Source organism: Carettochelys insculpta, chromosome 13 (genome assembly GCF_033958435.1).
Source record: "Carettochelys insculpta isolate YL-2023 chromosome 13, ASM3395843v1, whole genome shotgun sequence".
NCBI classification, from domain to species: Eukaryota; Metazoa; Chordata; order Testudines; family Carettochelyidae; genus Carettochelys; species Carettochelys insculpta.
Window position 1 is genome coordinate 5,190,993 of NC_134149.1, and position 24,795 is coordinate 5,215,787.

The 24,795-nt window shown below is 47.5% G+C and overlaps 2 protein-coding genes across 2 annotated transcripts in view; one reads left to right on the forward strand and one right to left on the reverse strand.

The window, feature by feature from the left end:
• Window positions 1–9,138: 9,138 nt before the first annotated feature.
• On the reverse strand, window positions 9,139–15,948 carry MMGT1 (membrane magnesium transporter 1). Its single transcript, XM_075007604.1, has 4 exons — window positions 15,793–15,948; window positions 13,858–13,910; window positions 12,825–12,928; window positions 9,139–11,486 (listed from the first exon to the last, which is right to left on the reverse strand). The coding sequence occupies exons 1-4, from the start codon at window positions 15,872–15,874 to the stop codon at window positions 11,324–11,326; spliced, it is 402 nt and encodes a 133-aa protein (XP_074863705.1). The 5' UTR covers window positions 15,875–15,948; the 3' UTR covers window positions 9,139–11,323.
• A 2,903-nt stretch (window positions 15,949–18,851) lies between these two features.
• The window catches only part of SLC9A6 (solute carrier family 9 member A6), a 45,248-nt gene continuing 39,304 nt past the window's right edge, over window positions 18,852–24,795 (forward strand). Inside the window, exon 1 of the mRNA XM_075007720.1 lies at window positions 18,852–19,208. Within this exon, the coding sequence (XP_074863821.1) occupies window positions 18,947–19,208 (262 nt within the window). The 5' untranslated portion in view covers window positions 18,852–18,946. The remainder of the gene's footprint in view (window positions 19,209–24,795) is intronic.

Here is a 24,795-nt window from a genome sequence, read left to right on the forward strand (position 1 = left end):
GCAAATAACAAGCCAGTGGCTTTAGTGCTGAAGGTCCCAAGTTTGACTGACTGCCTGTCTTCTCCAAGCTTTCTTGGAAATAAGTGCACTTACTGAGTCTGAGTTCGACAAGCTTCCCCCAGCGGTGACTCATTTGTTTCATTGGTGCCTCGGCGAGCATTAGACATGCAGAGAGATCTGGTCGTGGAGCTGTCTGATTTTATGCTGAGAGGGTGTGTCACAGCAGGGAAGTGCTTGTCAGGCTGGAGCTAGCTTTCGGTAAGACTTGGGAAAGACCTTTTCATCTCAGTAGTTAAGTGGTTTCTAATGTCTGAGGGTAATGGTAAAGTTTGGGGTGGTTGGTTGTTTTTACATTTGGTTTCAGACTGTGTTGTGTGTGGTTATGTTGATCACCATTTACGATGTTGTCTAACTCTGCCTGACACGTGCCAGACTGTTAGTCTGTCCAGTGGAGCGCCTTAGGATAAGGAGATGCATTCAGAAATGGTGGCATAGGTTTATTTAAGACCCAGGATTAAAAGGGATGAAAATATTCTGCTGCCTGGGAGTATTACAGTGCAGCTGCACGACAGCGCGATCCCTGCTATGGATCAAAAATGTTCTTCACAGGATATTTTCCTCCATATACAGCTAATTGTTTTAAAGTGACTTATCTAACGGCAGTGTGGCTCTTGAGCTGTTTGTGGAATAAATGGGGGGGTGGGGAGGCCCCATTTCTCTCCTGTCAGTTCTTTTTTGATAGCCTCATGGCACCCTATGAGATGGACAGGGACTTGCCCAGGGCCGTGCAACATTCCATCATCTTCTATAGCCACTGTTATCTCCGCTCTTGTGTAATGATGTCATCCAGGAGACAGTGACAGCTGTGTCCTGTAATGGACTTTGACAAGAGTGTATCTCTAACTAGCCATGTGTGTTTTCCCTTGAGTGCACTGCTGAGCCCCCTCAGCTGAGTAAGGTGCAACCAAGAAAATAAAAGCGCAATATGGAGATCTGGGCAAACACATTGTCCAGTTCTGCTGATGCATGACTCCTCCAGAAGGGAATGGCAGGTCTGCCATGGCCTCCCAGCAGACCTGCTGCTTGGCTGATGCACCCAGGAAACGTACGCTGAAGTTAGGCTTGTCTGGTGAGCAGTAATGAAAATCTGTCAGGACTGGCTTGGTTTTTGCTTCGTGCTCGGTAGGATTATTCCTAGCCTTGGAGCTGGTTTTTCCTATCTGGTGTTAGGAAGAAGGGCTTTCGAAAACTGGGGGGGTCCTTTTGGAAGGTCCCGTCTCCATGGGCGGCGCGCGATGTGAAAAGCCGCAGTATCGAATCACCGTGGCCGCCATTATGCTAATGAGGTGCTGCATATTCATTAGCATCTTTCAAACCTGCTCATTAACATGCCCCTTTCGAAAGGAAGGGACACGTGTAGACCCAGCCTAACATTTTTGTTTATTAGATATACTTTAAAGTGCTACAGGACTGCTTGTTCCGAACTTTTGCACAGGTGGTAACTTACACCAGTAGCCAGAGGTTTGTAGTAATGTAGTTACATCTAGCATATACCAGGTCTGGGATGCAGAACAGCACCGATTAGCAAGGGAAAGGTGGGGAGGGTTCAGAGCACTGTTCCCTGTAAACTGCGTACTTGTGCAGCCTCTCAGGAAAAATTCAAACGCAGCTCAGTTGATTAGCAGAGGGCCCATTGATTGGTTTGGTGTTTCTGTTTGTGCACATAGAAGTATTTATTCTGCACAGGGGTGGAAAAGAGCAGAAGCAGCATTCTTTCAGAGATGGGCAGGAAGCCCAAATGAACTTTGAGCCTTTGGGGCACCAGCCAGTCACTGCCCAAAAACACATGACAATCCTCAGCCGTGGCAAATTGGTATGAAGAGTCGTGTGAATAAACTGTTAGCCTGGTGGCTTTTGGTTTTGCATTAAAAGCATTTGCTGTCAAAAGCAAGTGTTTGCCTGCAAGCTGCTGTCTGAAACATAAACTCCAAACTAGTGCTGCTGGCACTGTTCAAACAGATGGAACGTGTAAACAGGTTCTACCCAAACAGTACAAGAGCACCCTAACCTAGCACACAATGAAATAGTTTCACAAGTGAGACGAATAGTATTTTGTCTGAAACATCAGTTGTGAAAAGCACAAGTGGTAAATAAAAATGCTTTGAAAAGAAGTGCTTCATTTACAGCAAACCTAGCTTGGGTGCCTTCCTACCTAATCTGATTCTGTGGCCCCTGGGGGTTCTCTAGCTGTCTACTGTATGGGCTGTTTGCACAGAGGTAGTACAGTAGACGGGAAGCACAGGCACACAGCCAATGGGTCATCACTGGACAGAGTACGATATAGGTCAGGATCCCACTCAGTAATCTCTTGTTTCAATTCTAAATGCTCTGGGAGAGGGGTTTAAACTGACTGGGATGTAGAAAAGGGGGAAAAACACCCATTCTATTTCCGGTTTGTTTGCTGCCATAGTGATGGCAGTACCTGTGCCCTCAGACTAAACGCGCAGTGGGTTCTCTCTACCCAGTCTACAGCCCTAAAAGCAGCAGTCCAGGTACCGACCCACCATGCTACAAACAATATTTGCAAGGTATATTGTTTTGATATCCTGGGTGGCAGCCCATGGGAAGTGCCTGAGCTATTGCCAAGGAGGAAGGGCAGGTTACTTGTGACCCACAAACACTTCATCAGCTGGGTGTGCCTGCTGAGCGGCACGCTTACCCATTACTGCCAACTCTCCAACCTTCCTGCAGGAGAATTCTGTCCTAAGGCAGGCGTGGGGAACCTTTTCTGGGTTGGGGGTCCAAACACAAGTGAGAAGCAACCAAAAAAAGCCCTCACAGATGTGCCCCCCTGCCCCCCGAGAAGCAGGAAGAAAAGATTCACCTCACTACCATCAAGTTCCACCCCAGAACCTATGGGAACCAGGGCTGTTGGAGCTCTGGGATGGAACCAAAAATGGGTTCAGAGCATGGGTGGGAGCTGCTGGGGTGGGGATGTGGGTGGATGCAGGAGCAGCCACACAGGGAGGCGCAGGGCACCTACCTTGTGCAGCTTGGGGTGGAAGCCCACACCTGGCTCTACAGGTTCAACGGAAGTGCCTGCTGGAGGCACCATCCCATCCCCTAGCTGCTCCCGTTGGCCACCATTTGACCAAAGGAGGCAATGCCTGTGCAGAGTGTTTTCCGCATAGAGCAGCTTCTCCCTCCCACCACCAGTTCGTGACATCTACTGAACAATGGAGAGGAGTTCATGCCAATGTCACTTGATCTTCCAGTAAATGGCCAGGCGCTTTCCTGGCCTTGTGGAACCTGGGCAGGAACCAGGAGGCAGTGACTGATGGACCCTTCCCCTCCGAGCAGTGGCCAAAGAGCAGGCTCCAGCTCATGCGCTCTTGTTTAGCAGGTCTGGGCTGGGCTGAAAGAGGTGGTTTGATGATGGGATGCTCTGCAGGCATGAAGGGGAATTCCGGTGAGTTCAGAAAACTAAAGTTCAGGGTGTATGGGTACATGCCCTTCCGTTTTACTTCAGGGTTCAGAAAAGATCGGGGCAGGTTCATGGAGGAGGGGTCTGTCCGTGGCTGTTACCCAGGGGGCAGGGAGGGTGTCTCTAGCCTCTGTTTGCCACAAACTGGCAATGGGCAACATGCTGGATTATTGGATGATACCTGTTCTGTTCATTCTCTCTGGGGCTCCTGGCATTGGCTACCGTGGGAAGACACAATATTGGGCTAGATGGACCCTTGGTCTCACCCTGTCTGGCTGTTCTTATGTACCCCATTTGACTCATCTTTCTCCTGCCTGGACATGGTGACAGAACTGCCAAGCAATGTAATCTGTGAATTGAGCCCCCTTCAGAGAGCGGAGCGCTGCCAGGCTTAGCTTGCCGGAGAGGAGCTGAGACCGTTGTAGTGATGTGCTGATTAACACTCAGTACCCTGCTGCTCTTTCTACAGACGAGACTGACTGAAGGCAGCAGAGGGCCTGAAGCATTGCAACTCCAGTGGTTTTAATCTCTGGCACAGACACTTGAGCATGCTCACTAACCCTTCTCCAACTCTCTCCTCCAGCTGTATCAGGGGACTGATCTTTGCAATTGCCCTGGTAGGGCCCTGGCTCTGCGCTCGCTCCTGAGGTTCAGATCAATTGAAAAAGGCATCTGGGAAACTCCAGGCCATCAGCCCAGGAGTAGACTTGCTGTGGAGGTAAAACTTGTGGTGTTCTCTCTGGGGCGGGGGGCTCGAGTCATTTCTGTGCCTTGCCAGGGATGGCTGCTATGATGGAGGTGGTTGGCTAGTGGCCTGTGGTGTGCCTGCTGCCTGTGTGCGCTCCCACAGTGCTTGCTGCATTTTCACCAGCAGGAGAGCTTGAGTAACGCATTGCTCATTCAGAGGTGAGTCCTACTGGGAGTGGGGGGAGTCTCCACAATGCACACCAGCCCTTACAAAAAGGTGACCCTAGGAGGGGGTCCAGCTGAATCAATAACCTACTTTAAGATACTTGTGTTGCAATTACCCCTTCTCTTATGTCACCATTTCAGTCAGCAGACCAGGATGGGGACCCTTTTTTGGGTCAGTGTCACTGACCCCCAGAAAATCGGTCAGGGGCCACACAAGTGAGAAGCAAACTCCACCCCCAAGGAACAAACCCCCCAACTCACTGAGGCAGTCAGTGTGGGAAGTGTTGCCAGGAAGGGGGCTTAGAGCACAGGGGCTGAGTGAGGTGGGGGTACAGGAGTGGGCGGGTGCTTCTTGGAGGGAGGTAGGGTGCAAGGAACAAGCTGGGGGTGAAGGGTGTGGGTGACAGGGAGGCATTTATCTACTTCCCCCCGACTGCTGCCAGGCACTACTCACCAGCATTGCCCCCTCACTGCTCTGATTGGCTGGAGTTGCAGCCAATCAGAGGAGCAGGGGAAAAGCCTGTCTGGGTAGTGCTGCCGGAGGGGGGGGAGCTGGAGGAGGAATAACAAGGGTGTGTGGCGCTCCCCCCCCACAGCAAGCCCCAACCCGGCAGAGCCAATGGGCCTGACTCCAGCCCATGAGGTGCCGGGCTCCACCCCAACCTACAGCGAGCCAGATGCTGGGTGGGGAGAGCCCCAGGCCTCGGAGCTGGAGCTGGATCACCCACTCCCCACCCCTGCACTAGACAATTCCCAATTTACAGCACATGTGAAGCTGGCCGTAGGGACCTCTAGAAAACTCCACGCAGTAAGTCAGGGCTGAGCAAACAGCTGATTTCTGCCTAACTTGTTCTGCATCTTACCACGCCGAGTTCCACGGTGACAGCACAAACCCCAAGCTGCGAGCACAAGCCAAACCAACTCAGTTTGGAGGTAGGATGAGCAGGTGCCTTGGGACAATCCCCTTTAGCTTTCTGATCAGCATAGCCAGAACCACCCGAGCAAAGCATCTCCTTACAGGATCCAGCCCAGATCCACTGCAAGCCAGCCCGAAGCTCTGGGGGCTGGATTTTCCTCGTGTGGTGGTGTGTACACCAGCAGGAAGTGAAGGAACGATTACTAGGCTGAGCTGTACCGCCCACATTGTACTGTAACCAAACAGCCTAAACAGCCAGGGCCAATCCGGCCACAGATTGTTAGTGCCCATAGGACCAGTGTGCAGAGCTTAGGAGCAGCAAAGCTCTTATCCAATGGTCACTCACATTTTTTCCATCCATGTGCAGAATGAGTTTTGTGATGAAACACGTGACCAGCTGTGGGCACTCTGGTAGTCAGCTGGGTGGCACCTGACACTTGCCTGGGTGTCCACCCAAGTGTTCAGCTTACAGGGAAGTGTCTTTGTCTGTTTTTGGTACTAAGCCTCTTTGAGTTAAGGAACTCCCAATAAATCCAGCACCCACCTCAGCAGAGACTCACCCCTACACACAGCTCTGTCATATGAGCTGAAAGGGCGCTGCTTTTGGCAGAGGCACAGAGTTGTGCGTGGCTGGAATGGGCTCTTTGCATTGCTTCACTGGTTGTTGTGTAAGCCTGGGAGTTACCCAACTTTCTGTGGCTATTTCAAAATTCCAGTTAACACCCCTTTCATTGTGTCTGTCTGTGCAGATCACAAAGGGTGGCTCTGGGGCGTGGGGTCAGCTGGTAAACACCAGAAGTTGGATCTATGGGGCCAGTTCTGATATAGTAAGGCACAGTGCTTCTTCAGTGCCGGTACTGAGTACCAGCACCTCAGCAGCCCCAGCCATACTATTGGCTGGGGGCCAGGGCAGGGAGCCAGCTGAGTACCACCTCCTCCTTTTTTTTTCCCCCCTTTTCTTTAAATAAAAAGACACTGGTAAGGCAAAAAGCCTGGCTAGGACTAATGAATTTCAACCTGGCCCAATGGAAAATTTCCAAGCACTGCGCCTTCCCGATGGGGATTGCTAGAGAACACTTCCAAGTCCTTTTCAAATCCCGCTTTGAATCAGAGAGGTGGAGCAGGTGGGCTATATGAAGATTGCTGGCACTGTAGCATGATCTGCTATGATCAGGCTGCTGTTGAAGTGAGTCATATAAGCTAAACTCTCTTGTGCTGTTAAGGTCAGGGATGGACATCTCAGACTACATTGAGATGTGGAGAATTCTTCTTTCCCTATGGTTTTAACACAGTCCTCATAGTCCTTTGATAAGCAATTGTGCCGCACCCAACCTGCGACCATGCTGCTGCCATGCTTAAGAGAAGACAGGTGGACTTTAGCCCTTCTACTCCCCTGGATAGTTAATTTGAAAATTTTCATTTTTCTTTGTCTTTCTTTCCAAGGCAGGAAAATGAATTAACTTACTGTGACTTTAGGGATTTCATGTTTGTTTCCTTCCAGCTTTTTAAAACTGACACATCCACAAATAAAACAATGTAGAAGTGAACCAGCCTCGAGCCATGTTTAATGATTCAGGACTAGACTTTTTTTTTTTTTTTTTAAATCCCCTTCTCCTCTCGTTCTCCTGGGTGATTTGAGGCTTCAGTGTGAACTGCAAGGTAAAGTGACTCCTGCCCTCAGGGTGCATGGTCTTGCAGGGAGCAGGTACAGGTTTTCTGCTTGTTTTAACAGTCAAAATCTCACCGCCACCTTCCCTACACCTCCTCTGGGATTTCTAGAGGTGCTGACTATTGATGAGTAGGCAGCTGTAACCTGAGTGGCAGCTCTCCCTGCCTCTTTGGAACAGGAGGAAGCTGACTCTCGGGGCACATTTATAGTACAAAAACATGTGCCTGTATTCCAGCAATGGTGGAGCTGTACTAGGTTGGCAGGACTCAGGCATTCTTAGCTGCTGGTGTCTGGGGCTCAAGTGCCCTGAATGGATTGATGCCAAAAAGGGCAAAGAAATTTCCTGCAGGGTAAAAGCCCAGTGAGACTAAACTCCTGCAGAAGTTTGGAGTTGCTGCGTCACAGCTGCAGATGGTTGACAGATTCCTGCTTAAAGTACTAGTTCAGAGTCATGGATGATAGGATCTCCTTCTCTCATGGCTATGGAGAAGAGGCAGTAAAATCAGTGCTGGGATGGGCTGAATTTGAATGGCCCTTCCACGAGGCACAAGGAAGTAAAAATTAAAACAGTACAGGAGCACTTCAGATAGTTGTTTCTTTGCCGGTTTGCAGGTCAGCAGTCACTTACTCTGCATCCGATCTTGGCTGTAAAATTGGTGGTAGATTCTTACAGATCAAAAGTGTGGCTTTAGGAAAGCAGAATGCAGCTGAAGGGAGGAAGAAGCATGTACCAAGTACTATAAATAAAGTTACACTAATTAATCTCAACTTGTCTTTTGTTTTCCTCTACTAAAGAGATGTTTCCAGCTCTGTTACACTACAAATTTCTCCAGAGACTATAACTGGAGTCTGTTATGACTATCAGAGGGGGAACCCAAAGTAGTATAATTAGTGGCTATTTTAGAGACACATAAGAGTTCAGGCCTATTTGACCTATCTTTGAGAAAAGAAGTTTAACAGCTGCAGTCCCAGGAAGAACATACCCCCAACAGATTAACGGGGGTATGAACCCCAGAGTGTTTTTTCCCCACAGTATTTGATGGAACAGCTGATTAACAGCAGCACATTTTTATCCAAAATCACCTGTGGACTTACATTAAATAGTGAGAAGGAAAGATGATGTAGCAGCACAAATGCTAATATGCTAATCTGTATGCAAAATGCAACCAGCAGAAAAGAAATTCTGATTAGTAGCACATTTGTAAGGGATTCAGCCTTTGTGGTATTTAACAGAACATGCTGCTTGAGCAGAAACATGGCATGTACGTTAGCCAAGGAGATACAAAGACTAAAGGCACAGAAAGTACTTGGGGGAACTGAGGAACTATTTCCATTTGGCCCACGCCAAGCTGTCAATTGTGCATGAGATTTTTGCTTCCTTGCTACTTTGAGAACACTAAATGGTCTACAGCAGCTTACATGTGTGCATGTCTTAGCAAGAAGTCCAGCAGGGCTGCTTTTCAGAGCAAGTCTGCAGAAATGCAGTGCTCCTTCTTAGGGATTAAGGACTGTGTTTGTACCTAAAGTGCTGAACATAGAAGTGGAAAGGAGTCCAGTAAACAAAAATGATCTGTGATCTCTTGCAACAGTGTTTAAAGCTGCAGTTAAACAAACTGGAATTTATTTTGGTTAATTTCATAGCCTCCCGCTAGCTATTGAACATGACGAGTTAGATGTCATTACTCAGTTCTGACCAGTGTTTATCTCTGAGCTTAGGCAGCAAGCGTGGGACTTACCCAACTACTCAAACACCAAGAAGACAAGATCTTGCGTACATGCCTACCAATGAGCCTCCTCATTTAAAGAGAGCATTACTTCACATGGGAAGAGACTTTACTCCATAATAAATACCTACGACTCAGGCTATTGAGATACAGACAAGGAATGTTTAAGGCAGCCAGACAATGCAGGCCAAGGATTTAGCCATCCTAAAAGCCTGTTTGACCACTTGGTCATTTTGTTGGTCTGATTCCCCTTTTATGTATCTGACACAGTAATAGACAAGTGGATGCAAGAACCTCACTGCAGAGATGCTACAGGCAAAGTAAGGTTGTTAATTGATTTACAATTACCAGCTGGACGATTTCCATGCAGCCCTCAATGATGTTGCTATGAGAGGGTACAAGAAAATTAGCAGAAAAACCCCACCACCGAAAGTTTTGTAAGGATATCCGTTCTTTATTGGACATTGCAAGTTAGGAAAAATAATTTGTACAGCTCTGTGATATAACCATTGTTGCTAGAGGAAGGCTGCTCCTTGTGATGAACAACCCAGATGCAGCCAGCGAAGTGCTCTGCAGCTCTCAAACTGTGCAACATCGAGGGGTTGAGAAACAAACATTTTGCTCCGACCAGGACTCCAGACATCCTGCTGCACCGCCTTTTGCACCGTGTGGGTCTATACAGCCTTCCAGTAATATGACCGCCACCCCTGTGCTACGAAAGGGGAGCAGCCCCACTCTAAAAGGCATTTTCCAAATGGTACACTGCCAAACAAATGAAACACCAGCCTGCGAGGCTGGTTACATACAGACATGCCTTCTTGCTTCACTTCTTCTACCATTTAATCCAATGGAAAGAACTTCAGTCCATCTCCCATGTTGCTTTTGCTCCTCCATAGCTAGCAAGAGTCTCAATGGTACAGGCAAAAGTTTACATCTCTTTCCTCCGTGTCCTTTGCCTGAACGAAAAACAATCCTTTCTCTGTACACCAGCTGTGTACTGGAAAATGAAGTTTACGTTAAAAGGGACAAGGTGAGGCTTTAATGGCATCAGTTATCTGAGCTTGTCTGACTCTCAGAAAAGGAGACCAATGCACTTTGGGAAACAGCTCAGTGGATTAGAGATTAGCATTTGAATCATCAAAATATTTAACCACCCCAAAGAACCTTCTATTGAAATTCTTCAACTACTCTCCACAACTGTCCCTCTCAGAGAGGCCTGGGCCCTAGGATGGACCAGCGGAAGGTGCTTAGTTTTCCTGCACTTTTTACCTTTGAACTTTGATTGCTGGGTTGAATAAAGTAAGTTTTTAAAAAATATATTGTAGACTAAAAAAGCTGACTTCTTCACGCTGAGGTGAGAGATCTTCATGGGGAAATACATGGCAATTTAGGTGGACCTGTAAAGCAATGCAAAGGGTCTTACCTATGTCATAGAAGCAGAAGAGAAACTTTCAGTTACCAGTTGGAAATGCCACAGCGGGACAAAGTTTAACAGTAAAACCAGCCTCTAAACGAATTAGATAGTAAAGGTTAAAGGCGGTGCAATGTTTTAAGAACAGGTGCCCTCAGAAAAGTCCTCAGGTCAGCTAATGGCTCAGGGGTAACAGCTTCATTTGCTTAATTTGATGCTCCAGGGCTAACGACACCATGCACATTTAGCACTCTTTCCTGTGCTAATCTCTATAGCATCTTATTATTGGAAAACATGCACAAGGTGGTAGAATGTATATTTGTCTTAATACTTATGTCAACTGCGTCTTAGAATGTATAAAAGATGATGAACTTATTTCTGGTGTAATTTATGGCGCTGAACACTACTCAGCCCTTTCATGAATGTTCCCACCTACCCACACAGAGCTCAACACAAATAAACAAGATGAATGTATTAGATTACCCAAAAAGAAGCCAACCAGTCTCCCCTGTACATACAGCAGCTGCAGAGTCCTGGACAAATTTGGGAGAAATAGGAAAGAATCTGTTTTTAAACAGGAGGATAAATAAAGAAAAATAACTACAGAGTGCGGCTAGACTTAACCGCTTTTTTTCTAGCATTGTGAGAATGAAAGGATTCTTTTGGGTTTCACAAACATACCTTTCTAGAAACAGGAGACAGCTTCCTTTCCTCTATCTTTTAATGTTGCTAAGTGTTGCAATGAATCAACTGTTTCTGAAGGAGTTCCACAAAGGGCAATGCAAGCAAACCAAGAAAATAAATAGCACTAAAGCATTCCCTCTTTTCAAAGAATATTCATTGCAATAAAAACGTATTTGCCTTAAGGACAGGAATGATTTTAACTGAAAATAAGCCAACCGCAACATTGTTTAGTATATGAAAGTTCAAAGATGTGTTTCACAGCATAATTGTAGCAATAACTTACACTCCACTGCCAACTCACAATTCAGTCATTTTCATAAATGGTGTACAAAGAAGGTCCTTAGTTTTTTATATATATATATATATATATATAGATATATATATATATATAGATATATATATATCTATTTTATAAAGTCTGGAAGATCAATATAAATACTGCTCCAGAAATTAAAAAAGTGTTTACATCCCCAACTCCAATATTACATCGCAGTGTCCTGTTCTATTATAATCTGTAAAAACCTTAACGGCGCAGAGGTTCAAGTTTTCGTAACTTCAGTGACGCGTTGGATGATAAAGCATCTTGGTTTGAAGAAGAATTCGCTATATCTGGAGACTGGAACAATACTCTACCACGATGGTTAAATACGTAAAAAGATGGATGGTTCCTTAATGTGTCAAATGTCCTTTAAATAAATATGAAAAATGAAATTAATGTGGCTTTAGACTCATCATTTGACAAAAGTCACTCCTGGTAATACCAGATTTTTTACAAACAAAAATAAGGACGCGCTATTATGGAAGGACAGGAGTGCCAAGCCGCTGGCTCTTACCCACGTTTTCTGTGCCATAACTAACGTTAAGAATGTTCAAGTCAAGATGCTACTGTGACAGAGATATAAATGATGCTGATTGCTCAGGAAACAGAAAACATCCACATTAATAAATTTTACTCTCCCTTCTATGGCTTCCTTATGTAGAAGTATTGTGGGTGTATATTCACCCTCCCTTTGACCTTGCGTCTGCTCTAATAATGCTGAGCACCTTCATTCTCTCTCACTTCTTCACATTCAGGCCCCCTGTACCACCATCCTTCACAGATTTACTTATGTTCTGTATTATTCCTACTGCTCACTAGGGCTGTGTCTACACGTGCCCCAAACTTCGAAATGGCCATGCAAATGGCCATTTCGAAGTTTACTAATGAAGCGCTGAAATGCATATTCAGCGCTTCATTAGCATGCGGGCGGCAGCCGCGCTTCGAAATTGACGCTCCTTGCCGCCGCGCGGCGCGTCCAGATGGGGCTCCTTTTCGAAAGGATGCCGCCTACTTCGAAGTCCCCTTATTCCCTTGAGCTCATGCTCAATATGCATTTCAGCGCTTCATTAGTAAACTTCGAAATGGCCATTTGCATGGCCATTTCGAAGTTTGGGGCACGTGTAGACGTAGCCTAGAGGAGCAGGCTTTTTGTCCATCTTGCTTCTTATTAAACTCAAAATTCAATTCAACAGCTTTCTGATTTACACAATTCTAGCTATAACAACTCAATAATAGCATGTAACTAATTTGTCATCACCACTCTTATGAGGGGGTAGGTATTACCCCTGTTCACTGATATGCAAATTGAAGCAAAGATGGCTGGAGGTAAAAGCTGTTGCCTCTCAGCGCCCTGTTGAGACCACTGCATGGAAGCAATCCTTTAACCATCTTATTCCTCACCTGTTCACTCCACCACTTCTAACTCCACAAGGTGGGTTTTTAGAAGGGCTAAGGGGAGGGCAGCAAGGAAAGGCAGAAAGTGCCGCAGACATGCCTATAGCCTCATCACACCTTACAGCCACATATGTGGTGGTTTCCTGGCTCTGCCTGTCCTCCCCCAGCATCACATCTACAGCATGTAGTCAAGCAGGAGTGAGCTACAAAGCAGAACATTTCTGGTGCTGCTGTTGCACAGGATGTGCAGGTTTATTTAAAGAGCAACAGGAAAATGTGTATTAACGAACAGAAAAAGATCCCAACATACTTATTTTTTAGTTCTGAAGTGGCATCCATGTCTTTAAATTCTCCTGCAATATGTACTATTCCATAACACGTAACTGCAAAGGCCAACAGTGTTTGAAGAACTATCTGCAACAGAGAGAGATACAATACACCACACAGAGGTTGCTAAACAATGACAAATTGTACAAAATTCTCATCTCTTATTCTGTTTTGCTCTAAGTTGTTTTACACAAGCCCCCACATTTTTCTGCCAGTAACAAATGACACTGGGCAAATAACTTTTCCCCCATTTTAGTGGGGGAAGAGAAGACTTGGGCACTAGGATTAAGTAGCTTGCTAAGGGCAGCACTGCAAGTCAATATCAGAAGCAGGAACGGAATGGGAATTTTTTGCACCTACCCTGCACCCCAGAACTAGATCACTGCCATGCACAATTCTTCAGGCAGATTCTGTATTCCCCAGAGCAGTTACGATCACTACTCTGTGCACTCAGATTACTGATTTAAAAGACTCTAGTACTGAGACAAATTATGGAACCTCCATAACTCTGTCAACAAGAATGACATTTGGTCACCACCTTTCAACTCCACTGCAAGTCATTTTTGTATTTGTCAAGAAGAAAGAAAATCAGAAGTAAGAAAATTGAAGTACATGAAGCAAGTTTATGCTGGGTTAACAGCAGGGCACAATAGTACTGAATAAACAAATGTCGCTCAACAAAAGCCAGTGGGAGGCAGATGTTTATATTGCGGAGTACCGGGGACTTACGTGAGAACTTTCCAAGTTCTACCAACAGAAGCCAGGAAATTCCCATTTCACCCTCAGTTTTAAAGGAGAAGGAAATCAAACTCAGGTCTCAATCATCTGCAAACGCCTTTCTAAGTACTGTAATGCGTTACAGGGCATTAGGGCCTGTAGTTGAAATGTTCTCAGACAGAGTAAGAACTCGAAGGACTGTATGATTATTATTCAAACAAAAACAGGAACAAAAGCAAGACACCAAGCTATAGTAATTAGTCTTAAATCTTCAAACACAATACAAATATATAACTTACATCTATTGGTAATGTTTCATCTTCCTTTTCTGTTAATCTCATATAGGAACGGTCTATAAAGTAAAGATATATGGGTAAGTTAGTTTTCAAAATTAAGGCAAACCAATATAAATTCCAGGAGTGTTTGTGTTTCTGTGTGTTAGAGCATTAACTCCCAGTCACTCTGCCATGTTCAATATTGTTTCCACATTTGCTTCCTCAGGCACCATATTTGATCTTTCAAACCTGCTTTAATAAATAATTACAGGGATAATTATATCTCCTTTCTGCATAATAGAAGAATGTGGAAAAGGACTGTTGATAGGGTGCACACTTGTGCTACAATTCTCTATGAATCCCAGGTATAGCGAGTCAAATAGTATAGCTAGCACTGGAGGTTTCTTCCTCCACCACAAAGCAATTTCAGCAGAAGTCACTATATGATTATTTTATTACAACATATATAGCCACTGTTCCCTGTTGAACTTGTCTAAATTGGTCCTCACTACTAGTAAACCAAAGAGCATGTTTCTGCAGAAGACAATCTACACTTGCTTTTACCTTCAGTAGCAGACTATTAAACTTAATAAATTGATTGCTTCTTGTACACTCTTAGGGCACTGTATATAATGCTTACAGGAATATTGCCCACAAAGCACAAATTTCTTACAGAGTTCTTCAAGGTTTTGGCTACCCTTTGTGGATGGGTTGGCTAGAATCCATTAAAGTACTGGGACTGTATGTAAAGAAGAATCACAGAGAAACTATTTGTAAGTGCTATGCTTGCCAAGGTAATCCCACTGCAATCCACTAAATCACAACGGGCAGAAATTTAGCTCATTACTCAACCTTTAAATCATGTTATATAATAAATGACATATTCCCTTACTGCCCCACCTCAGTCCTAACATAATTTTAGTATTTGGTTCTCAAAAACTCTCTAGCATGGAAACACGGTATTTAAAACAAGTGAAAGCTTCTAACGTCAGTGAGGATGACTAGTAATCACAAACATGTAATATTTAGGTTTGACATCTGCCACAACTGGAAACATTTTGATGGATCTGTGTAAATGTTTTCAGGAATTAGCACAGGTAACCAGATCATTGAACGAATAAGCAAGCATTTTTGGAGAAACTATACGATTTTGCTTTAAAACATATTTATGACATTTATTAAACAACCACATATCTAAGATTTGTAAATTAATTTGTGCTAAAAAGAGACTAGCTACATTTCACAAATCCTTTTCTTACACCAAATACATTAAAAATGGACTCTGACCTGTTAGCACAGTTTCGTGCTGTATCCCCTCTCCCACCCTTCTTCCCTTGCCCAAACCCACAGCTCGCTGCTGGAAATGCCTCTCCAAATCACCCACTAAGCAAACGACCTGTGATTTAGGAGTTTCTCAAGAATAACCAGGCCCACTATTGCCCTCCAGAACATCTCTCCTGCCTTGATCTAACTCTGCCCCATCCCAGCATTTAAAACAAAAAAAGTCACGTAGCACTTTAAAGACTAACAAAAAACGTATTCGGCGACGCGCTTTCGTGGGGCAGACCCCCTTTTTCAGGCCAGGAAATAGTGCTGCACTGGAAACGCTGCTGGAAGCGAACTGGCATGACGGCTTTGCCACAGAGAGACAAAAAAAAATCGTACCCCCGCATGTCACTGTGACTCCCGCTATCGCCCAAGCCCAGCTCCTGCGCGCCCCATATCGCCCCACCTGCTCGATCCCGGACACACTTGTGCACCCAGATTTCCCCCTGCCGCCCCCAAGGCCCCCTGCTCCGCCCGTCCCCGAGCCGCCTCCTCTCGCTGCGGCCCGTGCACGGGGAGGGGACACGGAGACCAAGGGCGGCTATGACGGATACGTCCCCGCTCCCCGGCTCGGGCCTCAGCCCCTCACCACCCCAGGGCCCCTTCCGGCCGCCCCCGGCCCCGCTCACTCACGCTGCGCGGCGGAGAAGGCGGCGTGGGCCAAGGCGAAGAGTCCGATCCCCACCAACCCCTTCCAGAGCGAGGCCGCCGCCATCGTCCCCGGCCGGCCACGGGCGCCCTCCCTCAGTCGGGCCGGCCTGCGCCAGGGGGGCGCCTGCAACACGACCGGCGCACGGAGATGACGTCACTACCGCGCAGGGCCCAAAGGAAGACGAGCGGGCGGGGCACGCAAGAGCACAGCGATGGGAGCGATAGGTCGACGGGCGCGGCCTAAGGGGATGCGCGTTTGGCTGCGCCTTCGGGGTTCAGTGTCCCCTTAACTCGGCCTCTCGGCGTCACGTGCGTGGCCTCCCTCTCCTGCTTGCGGCGAGACGGGGAGGGTTAGTGCAGTCGGCTCGTGCTGTGGCACCCCTGGGTCTGCATTGCCCCCTCAGCCTCTAGCCGCTTCTCTTCTGCCTGGCAGCGGGCTGGGCCCGCGGGCCTCCCCGGGCGCTCTCAGTACGCCCAGCAGCCCCACCTGAGGAAAAATGGAGGCTCGGGGAAACATGTATTTTGGCCCACGCACACCTGCCCCCCGCCCCATTGCTTTTGGCCCTCTTGGGCGCCGCAGCTCTGCAGCCTGCGCTGTGCCCCTTTCCTTAATCTGCGTTCCTGCCTCCACCTGGGGAAACCGACCTGACTGCATGGATTTGCTGGTCAAGGGACTCACTTCTTCCTCTGCCTTGCACACATCGCCAGGAGGCTGGGGAGCAAAGAGCAACGTTTCAGCTCCATGCACCATCTTCCCCCTGTGGACTGCCGAGGGAGTGGGCAGGACAGTAGCATCTTCTGTTGCTCACCTCACAGTACGGCCAACCCAGCTGGGGAAAGGGGGCTGGAGGCACAGAGCAGCGGGTTTGCTCTTCCCTTCCTCTACAGCCCTGTAGAGGGGCCCAGAGCAAGGTTTTGGGAAGGGGAAGAGCAGTATCCCAATTGCCCTCCCACCATGTTCTTCCTCTGCGAGGAATCTAAGTAGCCCCCTCTCAGGAGCAGTTTCTGACTCTACATATCAAAACAAAAAGCAGTCAAGTAGCACTTTAAAGACTAGCAAAATAGTTTATTAGGTGAGCTTTCGTGGGACAGACCCACTTCTTCAGACCATAGCCAGACCAGAACAGACCCGATATTTAAGACACAGAGAACCAAAAACAGTAAGCAAGGAGGACAAATCAGAAAAAGATAATCAAGGTGAGCAAATCAGAGAGTGGAGGGGTGGGGGGGAAGATCAAGAATTAGATTGAGTCAAGTATGCAGACGAGCCCCTATAGCGACTCAGAAAGTTCCCATCACGATTTAAACCATGTGTTAATGTGCCGAATTTGAATATAAAGGTCAGTTCAGATGTTTCTCTTTGTTGCCAGCTTTGTCCACATATCTTCTCTGGAAATACCATCACTGGACCTAACCAGGTTACTCACAGAATCACGGGCACTTTCTCATGCTCGTCTACTAACGTCATATATGCCATCATGTGCCAACAAGGCCCAGAGGCTTTGTATATTGGACAGACTTCTGACTCCCTTAGACCAAAGGGTCAACAGGCACAAAACAGACATCAAAACACTCCGGATCCACAAACCAGTTAGTCAACATTTTAATGGAATGGGGCATTCTGTCAATGACCTCCAGGTAGGTGTGTTACTGAAGAGAAATTATCGCTCCGTTTTAGAAAGAGAAGTGGACGAACTGACATTTATATTCAAATTCGGCACATTAACACATGGTTTAAATCATGATGGGAACTTTCTGAGTCGCTATAGGGGCTCGTCTGCATACTTGACTCAATCTAATTCTTGATCTTCCCCCCCACCCCTCCACTCTCTGATTTGCTCACCTTGATTATCTTTTTCTGATTTGTTCTCCTTGCTTACTGTTTTTGGTTCTCTGTGTCTTAAATATCGGGTCTGTTCTGGTCTGGCTATGGTCTGAAGAAGTGGGTCTGTCCCACGAAAGCTCACCTAATAAACTATTTTGCTAGTCTTTAAAGTGCTACTTGACTGCTTTTTGTTTTGATAGTGTATAGACTAGCAGAGTTTACTCTCTGACTCTACATATGTTGCATTTTGAAGCTGTGCAAAGTATGTAAAAGAGCCCTTATAATGAGCTTGAAAATTGCCATCCCGGTTCAAACCACTTGTTAATGTATCGAATTTCAATATAAAAGAGTTCAGCAGCCTCTCTTTTCAAACGGCTGTGAAAGTTCCTTTTCATTAAAACAGACTTTCACAGCCATTTGGAATGAGAGGTTACTGACCTCTTTTATATTCAAATTCGACACATTAACAAGTGGTTTGAACAGGGATGGCAATTTTCCAGCTCATTATAGGGGTTCTTTTACATACTTTGCTTTATCTAATTCTTGACTCCCCCGCCCTTCTGCCCCTGTGCTCGCTGATTTGCTCACCTTGATAATAATTTTTCTGATTTGTCAACCTTAATTACCATTTTTGGTTCTCGGTGCCTTAAATATTGGGTCTGTTCTGGTATGGCGACGGTCTGAAGAAGTGGGTCTGTCCCACAAAAGTTCATCACCTAATAAATTATTTTGTTAGCCTTTAAAGTGCTACACGACTATTTTTTGGTTTAGAGACCAAGGTACACGAGGCCATTCGTGGTACAAGACTCCTCGTTTGTTTAAACGTTTTATAGTAAAGAACCACGTCTATTTGTAACTCCGCGGCCTACGGGGCTCTCCAGTGGGAGGCCCGGGTCCGGGTTCTCAGGCAAGCCTAGAAAGGTGCTAGGAGAATGTGCTTTCCTCCTGGCACTTAGCTAGACACCCTCACAATCCGGCGGCCTCCAGCTCGCGCCGGGTGATGATTCCGGTGTGATTGGGCGAGCGAGGCTGGGCGATTACCAACGCGCTTTGCACAGCACACAGGGAACTTGCCCGGCCGGTGACACCCCTCGGGGCCTGCCTGTTCCCCCTCCCCGCAGTACTAAGGGCAGGGTGCAGGTACCCCGCCTCTCTCGGGCCGGGGCTTTGCGCCTCGCCGCACCCTGCGCCCCTACGCACCACCCCATACGGGCCGCGGCCCCGCCCTACGTCCCGCTCCGGCGCCTGCGCCGAGCTCTGTCGCCGCTCCGCTGCCAGCCGGGCCCTGCGGACGGACCCGGAGCCAGAGCCATGGCCATGGCGCTGCCCGCGCGGGCGCTGCTGCTCCTTCTGGCGGCGAGGGCCGAGGCGGCGCGCGGGGAGGTGGCGGCCCGGCCCGTGGCCCTGGAAGAGGAGATCGTGTCCGAGAAGGCGGCGGAGGAGAGTCACCGGCAGGACAGCGCCAACCTCCTCATCTTCATCCTGCTGCTCACCCTCACCATCCTCACCATCTGGCTCTTCAAGCACCGCCGGGCGCGCTTCCTGCACGAGACCGGCCTGGCCATGATCTACGGTGAGGGGCGCCCGCCGCCGGCCCCGCCCCCGGCTGCTGCCTAGCGACCGGCCCGCACCTCCCGAGCTGCCCCCAGACGCCACCCCCGGCTGCTGCCTAGCGACCGCCCCGCACCTCCCGAGCTGCCCCCAGACGCCACCCCCGGCTGCTGCCTAGCGACCGGCCCGCACCACCCGAGCTGCCCCCAGACGCCACCCCCGGCTGCTGCCTAGCGACCGGCCCGCACCACCCGAGCTGCCCCCAGACGCCACCCCCGGCTGCTGCCTAGCGACCGGCCCGCACCACCCGAGCTGCCCCCAGACGCCACCCCCGGCTGCTGCCTAGCGACCGGCCCGCACCACCCGAGCTGCCCCCAGACGCCACCCCCGGCTGCTGCCTAGCGACCGGCCCGCACCACCCGAGCTGCCCCCAGACGCCACCCCCGGCTGCTGCCTAGCGACGCCCCCCCCCCCGGCAACTTGCCTCCTAGACTTTGCCCCTGGCTGTTGCCTAGCGACCGCCCCCCACAAGTTGCCCCCTAGACTCCGCCCCCGGCTGGTGCCCAGCAACAGCCCCCCTCCCTGAGTTGCCCCCACACTCTGCCCCCGGCTGCTGCCTAGCGACTGGCCCCCAACCCCCCACCCCAGATTGCCCCCAGACCTTGGCCCCAGCTGCTGCCTACCGATGGACTCCCACTCCCACCCGAGTTGCTCCCATACCCTGCTCCCTGGCTGCTGCCTAGTGACCTGCCAACACCCCCCCGCAGCTGCCCCTCCCACCCCGGGTGCTACCTAATGACTGGCCCCCACTTCTGAACTGCTCCCCCCACATCCTCAACCCCCTGCCCCAGCTGTTGCCTAGTGTCTGTCTCCTGCCTCTGAGCTGCACCCCCAAACCTGGCTGTTAGTCTCTGAGCCCCCACACCCAAGTGCTGCCGAGCAACTGACTCTCAGTCCCTGAGCTGCCCCCCAGCCCTTGGCACTCTCGTCTATCACCCATTCAGTAGCCAACCATCAGCCCCACCCACTGAACTGTCACAGGAGTTTCTCACTTGCTACCCAGCAGCCAGTTGATAGCAGCCACCCTCCAGGTACATTTCCTGCATCAAGCCATCTTGGCCATGGCCACAGTGCCCTCTGCCCCACCTCCCTCTGCAGCCACTGGGCTGCCACATAACACCCAGCCAGTCAGGCCCAGGCGTGGAGCTGGCATGCAACACCCAACACTTACACCACCCATCTGGCACCTACTCCTGGGCTTGTTTACCATACAAGGTCTGCCTGGCTAGAGACTCACTCAGGACCCAGCTATGTTTTGAGCCACCCAGCAAACCACCCTTTCTCCCACTCATTGAGTCAGACCCATTCCAAGGCACACAACCTGTGTGAAATCAGCCAGGACACAAGTCCCTCTATGTGTCCTGCGCCCAACATCCAGCACTCATCATCTAGCACCCACCCTGCAACCCTATCACACCAGGTGCTGCACTGGTCAGGCCGCTAGCTACAAGTGATGTACTTTCTGTGTGAGACGGGACCGCATCTATGGAGAGATCTACCAGGAAGATGCCGATCTGGGGTCTCCCTCAGTGAGCCACCAGCTTGGTATCCATTGGTGCTGAGCCTAATTCCTGCATAATAAAGGTCTGGTCCTGAGGGATTGACCTAACCATAACCCAGGGAATCTTGAAAGGCTTATATAGATGCAGAGGTGTATGACTTTAAAGGTTGCAAGAAATTGTTTTTTGTCTAAGCGGTCTTGGGAATATTAAAAGTGGTCTTTCGAGGTGGGGCAACCTGTTAAAAATGTTCCTGAGTGCAAAGACAACTGATTTCTTATGGTTCTGACAACTGAGGAAGGAAAGTGTAGCAGGCTTAAAAATATATTGCATCATATCAAGTCTAGAGATCTTGTGTCTAATGTGCAGAAGGGAGCATGCTAAAATGTTTATATAATTCCCAATCACCTGGCAGTTGTGGCCAAGAGGTTACATATATACATCCTAACCCTGCAGTTTGTCTGGTGGATGTGCAAAGCTCTGCCTGCATGAATCTCAGAGGTCATAGAGCTTCTCATCAATAAAAGTGAGCGGCTGTGGACCCAAGATTTAACAAAGTGATTAGTGACTTTGGGTGTCCAACTTGGGGCACCAGAGTAGGTTCTCAGTGTCAGCACTGGGCACCCTCCTGCTTGAAAATTAGCTTCCATAGTCTATCTCAATTTGGGCACCCAAAATGCTAGTCAGATTTTAAAATTTTAGCTTGGAGTGTTAGTCGTGTTCTACTAGAAAACTAAGCTGTACAAAGCGCAGGAGGATTGGAGTTTTTTACCTTCACTAAGCCCAGGTCTATACTATGGGGAAGAATTGATTTTATGATATGCAACTCCAGCTACATGAATTATGTAGCTGGAGCTGACATATCCTAAATCCATTTTTTCCTGCCATCCCTAGACTCTTTTTTTTTTTTTTTTTTGGTCCTTTATACTTCACTATAATATACTATGTCAGCCATTGTCAAATACAATATGTGCCTCTTGGTTGGCTGCTCCATCTCTTGCTCTGGGATGGCCAAAGGAAAGCTTGTTTAGGTAGACTATTACCGGGCCTTCTTAAAATATGACTTGCTTTTTTTTTGTCCTCCTTTTGTTGTTGTAGGTGGTTTTGCTGTGCGAAGATCTCCTCATTACTTTTTTTGTCAGTCCATTTTATTTCAATATTCTGTGCAGACACCTGCACTGAAAGCTGTTTGGTTTGTTGTTACAGTTGCCATTGAAAGGAAACTTGTGAACAAGTAGTCTTGTGGAATGGATTGTCAAGAAGATTCAGTCCATCCCTTTTAAATAGCTGGAACATAATAGAAAAGAGGTTGTGGTCTGTGCGTGAGCTGATGTAGAAATTGCTCTCAGGGCTTGTCTTGTGTTGCAGTTCTATAAAGTGAGGCTACATTGGGGGTTGCGGAAATCGCAGATGGGGGCAGACATTTGAACTGGTGCTTTAAAAAGCACACAAGGAATTCAGGAGTGCAGATCACATTGGTTTAAGGATGGGTGATTGGGAGTTTGAGGGCCATGGTTTCCTAAATCTCTTGGTCGTTTCTGAAAATTCCTGAATAGTGTTTGTCTTCAAGCAGATGAAACTGTTCTAGCTCACTTGTTACGAGCGCTTGCCATCCAGGTTGTAGTTCCACCAGTAAATAATTCTCTACAATGAAGCGATCAAGTAGGAAATAGGCATAATTACTTGGTGTAAGATGGCCTTTATAGAAGCAGCTCTGTGCAGGAAAATATCCTTTACAGCTTCTAATAACATAGTTGTATGGGTTGCAAAAAGTGTGATTTCTACAAGGGTATATCACATGCTTTCATCATGTGTTTTGGTTTTTTTTTAAGTGGAGTGCCATTTGGAACTGAACATTTCTAATCCATAATTGACTCAACTGTATTTGTGATCTCTGCAAAGTATGAACTGTTTATTTGGCTTCTAGTGGATAGGTAAGGTAAAGACAATGGATTACAGGGCTTAGCTGAGTGATTTAAACTGTGCCATTCCAGGCCTCGTTTAGATTAGAGTTAACTCATTTGTTCTTGAGGTCTTTATTAAAGCTAATCTGATGGACTGCACCCATCCACTATTGGTATGCCTTTGTGTAGGATTTGTGCACTGTCCTAGTGTCTATATTGTCATAGCATTCAACCAGGTTAAACACAATGTTTTCTAGCAAACATCCCTGAATTCCTGGATCCAACTAATTTTGCACAGCTTTGTGGAATAGCTTGTCTTTCAGATGGGGATTCTGAATGGGAAGTCACTTGAACGAAGATTCTCACAGTCCCTCTCTCTGTCGGCATCTTGTTTCTCGACTTGTTAATTTCATTCCGCCTGTGTTGGTTGGCTGTTTTTGAGCCTGGAGTCCTGGGCTGACCTGCGGCAAGAGGTGGTATCACACTTCCTGCAGCTAATGAGTGTTACCAGAGTAAGATGCACACTGTGGATGTAGGTATTTCAGGAACCAGAAGCTGACTGATGCAGTGGAGAGAGGAGAGAGGGCTGATAGGTGACCTTGTGTACTGAGTAGTAACGTTGGCAGGTTGCTTTCAATCAGCACTGGAATCTTGCCTTACTGTGGAGTTTCATGGGTATTAACATAATTGAGATGACATGATTGAAACCAATGCATTGAGGTGCTTAGGAGTACAGACAAAGACTTAAAGGTGAGGTAGAAGGAACAGTCAAGTTATAACTTAACCACAAATTTTAGTCTACACAAGCCCTTACTAAATATATATTTAAGATCAAAAAGTAGCCTCCAGCACTGAATATTATAACTAGCATTCAATGTCTCTTATTTCGGTTGTTATTTCTAATTGGCATTGCTTAATTAGGTGCTTGGAACTGAGCTCTTCAAGCTGATAGCTATGGTATTGCAAATGTCCTCAACAAAAACAAGTGGAAAACCCTGTCCAAAGTTTGTGATATTTGCCTTCCATTTCTTAAGCGTTGGTGTTCTGTTTCCTCAGTAATTTTGAAACAAAATGAATAAGGTTGTTTTCATCAATATGCAAAATATACTGTAATCCACTGATGTGTATGTTATGGGGCTCCTTGATTCACAGAGGACAGGAGTTGATTCTCTAACCCTACATAAAGACTCGGGCTACATCTACAGTACCAAATAAATTCAAATTTAAGTCAGCTAGCTCGGTTGCACCATGTGACCGTCTTCACTGAAAATATCATTGGCTCAATTTAGGGGTACTAATATCGATATAATATTGTTGAATCCAGCTGGGTGTAGTGTCAAGTTTGAATTTAAAAGTTCGAGTGAAGGCTGGTGTGGAAGCACCATGTCTTTCAATCAAATTCATTAGCCTCCAGAGGCTGACTGGCACTGCTGCGACTGACTCCCAGCTCCGGTGAGCCAGGCACAGCAGTGCCGGTCAGTTTCCTGGCTCCCTCAAGCAGTGGGGACCCAGGAACCAGGCAGCAGGGTGAACGCTGCTGGCGGGAGGCGTGCAGCAGGGCCAGGGGTGGAGGCACAGAATGTGGGGCTGTGGGATAGGTTCCCACAATGCACTTCTGCAACAGTCAAAGTTTGGCCATTCATTGCGGCTGCACTAACTTGATTTAGTGTGGAATTTGTGGGGATACTCAAAAACAAATTTATAAAACCCAGTGTTATAAAATCAAATGTAGCTGGTAGTGTATACGTAGCTTTACTTACTGTAGTAGACTTGTGCTTCTGTTTCTGGAGATCCATGGTGTGTCAGTGAAGATGGCAATTACACCATTTTTTTCAAAACTTCTTGACACCACTTCTGTCTTGAGGTTGTCATCTTTGTCCGACCATTACCCTTACCCCATCCTAGTGTTGTTCTCCCTTCATTGCCGGGGGTGAGTCAAGTAATTTGTATCAAAGACTAATTTGTAATGTGCTTTTTTCCGTCAGTGCTTTCCTAAATGGAATTTAGAGAATCCATAGGAGTATGAATAACACCAAATATATAGTATCAGAGGGGTAGCCGTGTTAGTCTGGATCTGTAACAGCAATGAAGGGTCCTGTGGCACCTTACAGACGAACAGAAAAGTTTTGAGCGTCAGCTTTCGTGA

Coding starts and splice junctions, on each gene's coding strand:
- MMGT1 (XM_075007604.1), bottom strand. CDS start 15,874: ATGGCGGCGGCCTCGCTCTGGAAGGGGTTGGTGGGGATCGGACTCTTC. Junction 13,911..15,792: donor CGCCTTCTCCGCCGCGCAGC/GTGAGTGAGCGG, acceptor TTTACTTTATAG/ACCGTTCCTATATGAGATTA. Junction 11,487..12,824: donor ACTTCAGAACTAAAAAATAA/GTATGTTGGGAT, acceptor ATTTATTTAAAG/GACATTTGACACATTAAGGA.